At 32.2% G+C, this 11138-nt stretch overlaps 1 protein-coding gene across 1 annotated transcript; it reads left to right on the top strand.

Annotated features, from left to right (window-relative positions):
- The first annotated feature begins 200 nt into the window (after positions 1 to 200).
- On the top strand, positions 201 to 10789 carry LOC132707873 (zinc finger protein 711-like). The gene is made up of 6 exons (XM_060679872.1): positions 201 to 526; positions 2337 to 2438; positions 3772 to 4194; positions 6386 to 6619; positions 8676 to 8820; positions 8874 to 10789. Exons 1-6 carry the CDS (start codon positions 213 to 215, stop codon positions 9123 to 9125), a joined length of 1470 nt encoding a protein of 489 aa, XP_060535855.1. The 5' UTR covers positions 201 to 212; the 3' UTR covers positions 9126 to 10789.
- Positions 10790 to 11138: the final 349 nt, after the last annotated feature.

The raw sequence follows: 11138 nt of genomic DNA, 5'->3' as shown, positions 1-11138 counted from the left end.
AAGATTTGGCTGATCCAAAATGCATTGAGATCCTAGGATCCGATTCACTTCCCTAGCACGGCAAAGCAAAATTAGAAGATAATTTTGGTTTTCTGGACCACAACTCCATAATATCGCAAACACAGTAACAGGTACATTTATTTTCATCACGTTTGTGGATGATTACAAAAATCAGTTGATACTTAAGTTCCTTTGCTAAGAACTCCGAAAACATGTCCGTCATTGAAATCTTGGGAGGTATCAAAGCCGAACCAAAAGAGCTGTTAGAAGTTGAGATAGAAGAAATTACTGTAGATGATATAGTGGACAGTGAAAATTGGGACAACAATATAGAGAGAAAATCCTTGATCACGCCTTCGATTCATATTATTTCTAAAGAAGAAGTTCTGGAGGAAAAAAATGAGGCCAATCAAAAAGTTGTTAAAACAGCTCCAAAACGGAAACAAGTAGTTGCTAAGAAACGGTCAGTCAAGAGACCTGTACCTGAGCAGTTAATCCTAAATTATAATTCTCATAAGTCCAAAAGGTAAGGTTAAATCATGGTAGTTCTGGTTTTGATATTGTGTATTCAGTACACAATTACTATTACTAGTCTGTTTTTGGGAGTGCTGTCTTAAATTAAACTATAAACAAAATATAGAGTATTTTTAGTGTAAAATTGTTTAGGATATTAAAATCCTATTTGTTTAAAACTTAATCACATATGTTCAGTATTTTTTGCAATATAGCTTATAGAGCAGGTATAAATAAATAAGATGTGTTCCATCAATATGGTGGCAAATTTTAGTAGTAGAAAAGATGGAAGGTATTGAGAGTGAAACTTAAATTTTAAACAAATTCCATACTGGCAAGAATAGTAATAAGAGTTTTCACCGCAACATTCATATTACATTTTCGGAAACACATCTCTTTCGTGCATTGTTAAGATGTGTAAGGGAGAATGCTTCTACCTACATTTTTTTAATTTTTAGAATGGGCGCCAGGCAGCATAATCGCATTCTTAATTTTTGAATCCTCCCTTTTGAGAATGAAGCTTTTATTATAGATAACTAAAATAAACACTGTTATAAAGTTGGGAAAAATTTAAAAATAAATAAATGCAAGAATATCACTTCTATTGCAACAAAAGATAGCCAAATAAGTTTCTAGCAAGCTAGTGAAAACCGAATTTCCATATCTCCTTAGCTGTGACATCAGTAATCAGTAAGCTAATAATAATAATTACTTACTAGTAAAAATAAGAAATTGTAATATTTGTTCTTTTGGCAAAATACTCAAATTTGACTGATTATTGAAATACAATATATTACAATAATAAAAAACAATAACACAAATTAGCACTAAACGCGATACATCAAGCATTTATGGAAAAGGCATTTTTTACATATAAGAGAGGCAAAATATACTATAAATAGTTGTAATCTTAACATGATTGACACTTTAGCACCACCATTATAATTTTTTCTATTTTGTTTTCCAACGCACACTTGGAATTTAAGAAATTCGAATTTTGTGTGGGAAGATAGGCAATATGCAATAATATTGAATGAGCATTGATTATTATTGACATTTCAAATATAATTTTTGCATTCTCATAACTCAATAATTCATTTTTTTTAAGCAATATAACAAAGCAAAAATTAGTAAACAAGGAATTGCTGTTGCGTATTTAAAAAAAAAATAAATAAGAACTAAAAGTTCAGATTTTCACGAAATTATATATTTTTACATGACAATTGTTTCGACAACACCGTATCTTTATCAACATTTGATAAAGTCAAGTAAAAATATATAATTTCGTAAAAAGTCAACAGTTGAACTTGTAGTTCTTATTTATTTTGATAAGTAAAAGCCACCTCAGTTCAATAGTCGTATTTTTTATTAATTTCTTCCACTGTCAAAATTTCGTGATACTTGGGTTGAGAAGTTTTGCCAGTGAAAAAAATTCTAAGTGAACTTTTCAACGACTTTCAAATATTGAAACGCCTCCCACCGCTTCCCTTAAGGGATAGAGCAAAATAGGATCGAGTTTCCTAGATTGGCCACCCGGTACATTTTTTACATATAAAGAACCCTCTTATATGAATTATTTAAACAATGATTCGTCATTACCAAAGTTTTAATAATATTGTACTTTTTCTAAAATTAAGTGAATTAAGGGACTAACATTTGACACAATATTTTTTGAACATCTTATTTTGAATTGTAGTATTGCTGATAAAACACAATCCAAAATGTTTAAAACGTTTAAGAACCAATAATTTATTAATTATTAATTTATCTACACGTTTATTTATTAGCAATTTTCTGCACTTACTGATTTTTGTATTTTTTAGGATACAGGAACATGAAATGGAAATAGATGAAGATGGCTTATATAGTTGTCTCTACTGCAGTTACCGACATGAAAATAAGGCATATACTGTGAAGCATATAGTGTAAGCATAATATGCATGCGAATTGATAATTTATTTGATGCTTTAAAGACCCACCACACGAATTTTTTGACAGGTCCAGTTTGTTTTTTTTTTTTGCACTAAATGGAAACAATTTGAAACAATTTTAAGTTTCACAAGCAAAAAACCCAAAAACAGTAAAAAATGTTTTTGTGAAGGAAATAAACCAAACACACTAAGATAAATTTAAATAGCAACTATAATAGACAATTTTTGGGCCCTCGTTTTGGCTACCCAAATATTATCCGACTTTAAACCAACTTCGATTTATTCCTATCTTAAAATACATTTTCTAAAGTCTGCCTAGTTAAAGAAGGTAGTTCTTTGTGTCAGTTTATTCATATATTTCATTACACTGTCTTTAACTCTACCATAATACTGAAACATTTCCAAGGTAATTAAATATAAAACTTTGTAGCTTTATAAGTTAAGCATGCTTAAGAGGTACTTAAACTATTTGATAACTTTTGAAAATTATTTTTGCCTCATCTTTTGCTCCTCAAAAAAGTAGCGCAGTGTCGCGAAAACTACATTTCTATCTCTTTATTAATAATAAGTGAGATACCTGGAGTAAGAGTAATTTTTATGAGTTGGTTTCCCATGAAAACTTTCAATGGAACCCCTCTAAGAGCCCTATTTGTATCAATCTATATTCAATTTATAATAATTCTTATAATAAAACGTTTTTATATATCTCCCATACTTTTGCAGATATTTGTGATTTAAATTTAAAGTCAGATTAAATTCAAACCTTATACTGAAACAGTAATTGGAAAATATGGTAGTAGTACTTTTCTTGGTTAAAGCATTGTTTGAAAAATGAAAATCATCAAAAACCTGAAAATAAAGAAATTTTATTGTAAGTGAAATGGCCAACAGAAACTTATGTAGCAGTGGACCAAACAATGTGTTTAGGGGAAATCAGTCATACTATGGGAACAATTCACGGCAGCGCAATAAAAATTTCGAAAAATGTGGTTTTAACTAACTAAAACTAACCAAAATCTGTATGAAAGTGAATTTCGTAGGAGAATGGACTTTTGTAACTCGTACATTGAAAAACTTTCCCTAGGATTTGATGTGAGAGAGGGATTCTTCCGAGACCAGTTTGGAGTGTTGGAGTTCTAGAGGGGCAATTTTTTTTCTAGGGCCATTAAACATTCTCGTTGAAAATTTACCTGTTGATAGAACAGTTTCGACAATATGACACTCCCGCTTAGGATATTACCTAGGTATCTAGATAAAAACCTAGGGGAAAACTGGATAGGCACCAACGGCCTGGAAGTACTAGAAACTGACTTCTCTTCTCTTGCAGCAGCAGGCATCGGCCCAAGCAAAAATGTCCCCACTGTCCGTTCGAGACCATAACAAAGCAACGCATGCAGGTGCACATGCGGAAACACGACTACCCCAATAGATGCAAGCAGTGCGACTTCAGGACCGAATCGCGGCCAGAGATGGTCCGACACATTTTGGAGTCTCACCAGAAATTCGTTTGCGAAAAATGTCCTGACGGATGCGGGAAATGTAAACTACGGAATCAGACTCGGTGCGAGTTTATAGATGCCCAACGCCTCAAATCTCACATATTGCACGTTCATACCCCTGCGGAGCAGATCAATTGGTTCCATTGCGCTCAGTGCGACTCGAAGTTCAAAATAAAGGCAACGCTCACGAAGCACATCAAGGAAGCGCACAGTTTTTCGGAGTACGAGTCGTGCGACGTGTGCAATAAAAAGTAAGTATTGCGGGGGCGAAAAAGTTATAGTTCTTCGAAATCTCAAGCTAGATGGAGCGCCAGTCGCTTTTGGAGACCTCAGGTTTGACAGTTATTATTTGAATTAAGTTTAGAAAGAAATTGCGACCCTCTCTATACCCATAGAGCGTAATCTGCACACACACACACACACACACACACACACACACATACAGCTTTTTTCTTTTTTTTTTGAGGAATTCCTTAGGCTGTCCCCGTCTTGGCATATCTCTTGAATATTGCCGTTATTCTTTAACCTTCCATTTTTTGATGGACGATTTTGCCACCCCATAAAAGGATTCTGGTTCAATCATGTGGTTTGAGGAGTCTTCGTGGGCTGCTTCTTTTAACGGCTTAACTTGGCGTTCCTTGCATAATGCCTTATGACAATTCAAAACTAACATGGAATCCTTTTCATCTTTTTTTCTCTTACACAGTATTCTAGCGATGTCTGAAACACTTGCTGGCTCGGCGATTAAAAAAGAAATGTTGGTTTTCTTGGGTCTTTGAGCCGTCTGCATACCAGATTATTTTTGGTGCTTTCGGTGGGCTACTAGCAAGTCTTCTCTGTTTGAGATTTCAGTCTTCTAATGTTTAACAAAACAGTACTTGGGTGTAGTGTCATAAACAGCACTACAACCTCACATGTAGTGGTGGAATATTCAGTAGCATCTCAGCGTTGTAGCATGCAACATCAAAGATTAGTTTTTGTTTGTTTTGGTTAGTTCAGCTAATACCAGCGCCGGCATTTTCATTTTCCATAGCTATGGATGAATATTATTGACAGGCTCAAGCGGCATTACTTCATAGTAATTCGTAGTACATAGAAAGAAGTCCAAATTTTTGAAAGTGTGGTCGAACGTGGAACTCCTTTTCTTTGAAGTTTAAAAGCTTTTCTGCAGTGCGAGGAGTGTCCCAAGTAAGAATTTCATATGCAATATATGGAGAAGGTTTCTCTGTTAATGATAGGTTTGACAATTCAGGGCCTACAGATAGTCTTGGATAACCTACTACTAAGAAAAAGAATATGTGTGTCTCAGGTAAATTTCTGATTTAATCTTTTCCGATAATGTTTTTATTGAGCTTCAAACGCCTGTCCAAGCTGCCAGTATTAAGATCAACACAGTGACCAAATCATTTTTATAAATTCCTATGTAATTTCAATTTCAATACAAGTATTATGTTAACATAATATACCCCCTTTGAGTAAAAATTAATTAACCTAACTGCATTTTGAACTAACATTTTGGCATGATATTTTGGAATGGGTTTTTATGTGGGCGAGAACTTGTAGATTATGGTAATGTAGGTTGTAGAAGGCGTTATTTGCGGTACTTCAGTTGGTGTAGTTACATTAATGTACTGTGAAAGTGAAATTTTTGCATGTACAGTTTTGACAATTTTTATTAAAAAACAACAATCTGCAGTTTTACTGTGCATCATTAGTTACGGGGCAGCTTGTATATCAATTTATAAAAATTATTGGTATATTATTGGGGTATATACTCATGATTATTATTGCTACTGTAAAATCGTGAAAATATATTATATATAGCGTTGTGTTCTATCTCCCTTATCAATCATAATTTTGAAAAAACATTTTAATAAGTGCTACATAAAGTGAAAAGAAAAATATTTTAAGATATTCGTAATTTTCCAAGATGCTGTACAAAAGCGTGGCAATACAAACATATATATTTATGCATATTAAGATTCCCAAAAGAAAGGTTGACATGACACCGTGAGAGATTTTCTGCTAAAAAAAATATTTTAAAAAAATGTTCTACAGTCTTTTATATATCTCAATCTGCTATCTTCAAAATATTAGGAGTAGACCTTAAAATAGTCAAATGCAATACTAAGAGTTTAGTAACAACACCAATGGACGTCACATGACCGTATCTAATCACAGCAATTTTTCACTTTTTTTAATTAAACATTAACGCCAAAGTTAAATTTTTAAAAAGTTTAACGATAAAAGTTTTCGCATATCTCCGTTGTCCCATTGAGAAGCCACTAACAAATTGATAATGAAATTATTAATTTCGGCTCAAATCTAATGTTTTTTTTTAAATAATTATTTATAATTTTTATCTAATTATTAATAATTAATTAATTAATCCCCGCAATAAAAAAGTAAAAATTTTGAGAGAAGAGAATGACCGTGTTTTAGATATTCGTCTCGACATAGAATGTTAGATCATAAACTTCATGTCCACAAGAGGAAGGCATTCAAGTGCAACCAATGCGATTTCTCTGTATTTTCCAAGCCTTGCTTTATCAATCATATGATGCGACACGGAAACTTGGACGAAGTGGAAGACTTGAAATGCAATGTTTGTAACTACACCACCAAGTTCGAGTCTGCCTTAAAAGGTCACATGAAGAGAGTGCATTTGAGCCAGAGGTAAATATGATTTAGTGCTTGGTAAAAAGGTCAGTTGGATAGATTATATATAAACTCAAGAAATTTACTATAAACTGGTTGTGCCCAATGGGTTTGGCATAATGCCACGTTGCCAAATGTCTACCTAGGAGCTATTTCATTACCAAAGTCTATTTCAGAATCTTACTATTTTTTTAGATGTACACACTTTTACGACCAAGATACTGAAAATTTTGAAACCGTGAGAAAAAATCACAGAAGATTATAAGTATAACTTTTTCAGATAATAGCATTCGTTAAAATAATTTATTAAGCGCTTACGTATATTATTAAGCATAAAGTAATATTTGGAATGAATGTCTTGTGAAGAAATCTACCTTATTTAAAAATATGTGAACTTAAGATACTTGAACAAACAAAATTAATTTATTTAATTGAAAACAAACTGATTAAAACAAATGTGAAACTGACTGGAAATGGACAGTGTTACAGCTACAGTACAAGTCCTAACCTTAAAGACTTTATAAGAAAAAATAGAATATAAACTTATATTAACAAACTGTTATATTTAATTTTACTAGAATATTATATATGTTTTTTCAGTTACTGTTTTTGTAAGGCCTCGGGACCAGTTTTATTGTTAACTGTTTAGAGGCCTGAAATAAACTAAAAAACAAAAAAATCCGAGATTTAAACAAAAGTAATTAATAAAACCGAAAACACTCAGTATAGACCATAACAACCGTGCATTGGGTGATTGATTATAAAAGGGAATAATTAATGCCATAATATATCAGGGTGTTCCCTTTAAGAAATATCTAAGTTTGATTTCCCACATATTTACGAATCACCCTGTATATTTGAAGATAATTTTTAAATTGTTTCTATAACTTTTGTGTTCAACATTTTTCTCCGTGTAGTTCACTAATATTTTGGGCTTCATGAAAGGCAGAATTTTTAAATTAATAGAAAGCAAGGAAACATTCTTGTTTCACACAATTAAAAATATAACTATTTATTTTCATTTTTCGTGGCTTTTTGCGATATTTTCTCATAATTTTACAAATTTTGTTCATACAAATATATATACCTCAAAAAATAGTAAGTTTAGTTATAGGAAGTGCTTAATAAAATTGAAAGGAGTAATTAATGGATGTATAATATACACAAAATTTATTTTTTTCACTTTGACTTGCCTGGTATAAGCGATTCCAATTAACAATTATTGTATAAATTCGGTTTCCCACATATTTATGAATCATCACATTCACCAATCACCAATATTTGGGAATAATTTTTTATTGTTTCTTCATCTACAACTATCGTATTATTTTATTTTTTCTAAAACAAATAATAAATATTACTTTGATACCTTATTTGGACACCCTGTACAGTTTACATATGTTTATATTAAATCGTTTAGAAAAATACGTCAAGTTATCGATATTTTTCGATCGATTTTAAAGTTATATAATTGCTTATTTAAAAATAAGTTTTTGTCACTACCTAATTTTTCTAACCAAATTTAAGAATTTTAAGTATTTTACCTGTTTCCACTCGTATATTAAGAATGTCAAAATTACCAGAAAATTACATTAGTTTAGCCTTTAGCCATAAGTTAATGTTTTAATTTTTATTGCATGGGCAGAGTTTTCGAACAATAGTCAAGCAAACAAATTCTTTTACTAGTTAAATTAATAAATGCCAAGTACAACTGAATCTGTCTCTCTTACACCACAGATAAACATTTAGGGCGGAACAACATCTGTTGAAGTATAAGTGAACGCAAAATGAACATTCTGTTTCATTCTGTCTGGCATTTTATTGTCGACTATGCCATCACAAATGGTACCGACTATTTATCAAATGAAGTATTTGATGCTACTATAGACCTAAATTCTCTATCTTTAGCTTATAAAAACTTAATGGCAATGAGTCAGGGACCATATTATTCGAACTACAGAATCATTTAAAATCGATATAGAGTTTAAAATTAAAGCAAAAAATCTGGGGTCATGTATGATTAAGAACCTGTCATTCACGAAACGCGTCAATCGGTATGAATCGATTTTTGCAGAGTTCAGTGTGAATATTGCGCGTTCCAGACGAACAACAAAAACATATTAAAGCTGCACTTGATAAGCAAGCACGACCAGAAAGACGGGCCGTGCTATAAGTGCAAACATTGCGATTATCAGACGCACCGATTGCATACTTTAAGAGTAAGTAAACAGGCGTTCAAACCGATCAAAGTTGAGAATTACTTCTCCCGCAGATGCACGAGCTGAAACACAAGAAGCCCGACGAGTTGGAATACTTTTACTGTTATCACTGCCCGTTTAAGGCGACCCGCAAGGATAACTTGAAAGTGCATATTTTCAAGCACGACGCTTTCAGGCAACGGTACATATGTTATATTTGCAATTACGCCGCCAACTCGAAATTTCTTCTCATCAAGCATATCGACAAACACTCGCGCGACACCAACGAATCCGAATCGGTGAAAATTAAAACGTCAAAAAAATAATGGGAGTTATTAGGATACATTCGTATGTTGAGAAAACCGACTAAAATATTTTTCACCAATCCTTTTTGTTTTTCAACTTCAACAAATGTAACCAAAGCCTTAACCAATTGGCAGAGGGCGCACTATGTTTTGATAGCATGTGAAGCTGGAAGTGGGCGGCTCAGACCGAGGTCCACAAATCTACTACTAGAGCAGGAATATTTAAAGTTCTGGTGTGGTATATGGTGGATTAAAAATAAAAATAAAATATCTGACGCTTAAAAATTGAGGCTACACAGAATCTCAACCCTTAAAATTAACAAAAAAAAAATACTCACAAAAAATTTTGTCACAATTTGATATTATCTGTATGTATAGGTTTTGTATATTATATTTTGTGTAAAGTGAATAGTGCTATTAAGGTAATGTTGGCGGTCTTAACACTGTAACACTTTTTCTTCCTTTCCGGAATTCAAAAATCAGTTTAAAATTTTTAAGATTTGCCAAAACTAAACGTTTTATATTTAATTTAATTAATAATTTAATATTTAATAATTTTATAAATAAGAATAATATATATAGTTATTGCAAATACCAACAGCCGGAACTGTTGTGCTCGCGTAGAGTCCAAACGCTGTCAGTTAAGAAACGTTTGAACTACCATATTATTCGAACCAGGCATACAGGTTGTATATATGTTCATTTGACATGTTTAACTTGAAGTCACCCCAGCAACACAAATCAAATCACATTTGATAAAGACACGGTGTTGTCGAAACAATTGTCGTGTGAATATCTAAACTTTTAGTGCTTATTTATTTTGAGAAATGAATAGCACGTATTTTGAAATAAGACGTTAACGCTTTAGATGTCATTGGGGACTGGTTACATTTTTTATCTGTGCCTTTCATCTCGAATGTGAGGATGCGGTCGCGAGATGGCGGCACCGACTCACGTTTTCGAAATTCTCTTGACTTCCGTGAAAAGAATAGCGATAACTTCCACAAGTACTTAGGCTCCATATTGTATATTCAAAATCAAATCAAAATTATATATTTTGACATGACAATTGTTTTGACAACACCGTGTCTTTATCATATGTAATATTTACAAACTACCTGTTACTATACATAAGAAAAATGACCATAAAACTTTAATTAATGTTGAACTGAGGAGGCTTGTACTTGATGAAAATCCATTTATCAAAATAATAAATAAGAAGAATAAGAACACATTTGATAAAGACACGATGTTGTCGAAACAATTGTCATGTCAAAATATATAATTTCGTGAAAATCTGAACTTTTAGTTTTTATTTATTTTGATAAATGGATTTTCAACAAGTAAAAGCTACTTCAATTCAACTTCGCATAAGTAACTTAATAGGTTGATTTATTTTTGTAATGATAAGGGTTTCAGGGTGTTTTTAACTTATAATTTTTATACAAACGTCTAACACATGTTGTCGTAGTTTATTCCATTCTGTAAAAAATATGTTTATATACTATGTACTTTTGGAATTTTACTTTCACGTTTAACACAATATTTTATTTTTATTATAATTGTATATAATTTTAATGTGAATTTAATTTTTAAATTAATGCTGTTGCGAATAGGTGTACTAGTTGACCCCTGTTTTAATTCGTTATTTTTTCATTTACATTTATTCAACATTAGGCGTACAATTTTTTCACTCCCGTCTGTAAAATACCTAATTACCCATCGATCTAGCGTGTGGGAAGCGTCACTTTACCACATCAGTTTCGTTTCCCATGAATCCAAGCCACTTCGGACATTTCCGGGCTTTTACCGCACGGATTTGGGAGCAATCGGATGTTTTCGGAGATATTTCCCACGCTTTGAATTTTGACGTTTGTCAATTCTGACGGTCATGTCAGCGAATGTATTCGTGTTTTGCGAAAATGTACCCAAAAACTAACGGTCGTAGAAAAAATATAGTATGCAACGTTCGGTAAACTTTTTAACTCACTCGTTTATTAAAAACTCGCTCCGCTTGTGTCAAATAAACTCTTG

Source organism: Cylas formicarius, unplaced genomic scaffold (assembly GCF_029955315.1).
Source record: "Cylas formicarius isolate icCylForm1 unplaced genomic scaffold, icCylForm1.1 PGA_scaffold_9__14_contigs__length_23061073, whole genome shotgun sequence".
Taxonomy (NCBI): Eukaryota; Metazoa; Arthropoda; class Insecta; order Coleoptera; family Brentidae; genus Cylas; species Cylas formicarius.
Note: the sequence above shows the minus strand (reverse complement) of the source record. Positions and strands in the feature narration are given on the sequence as shown.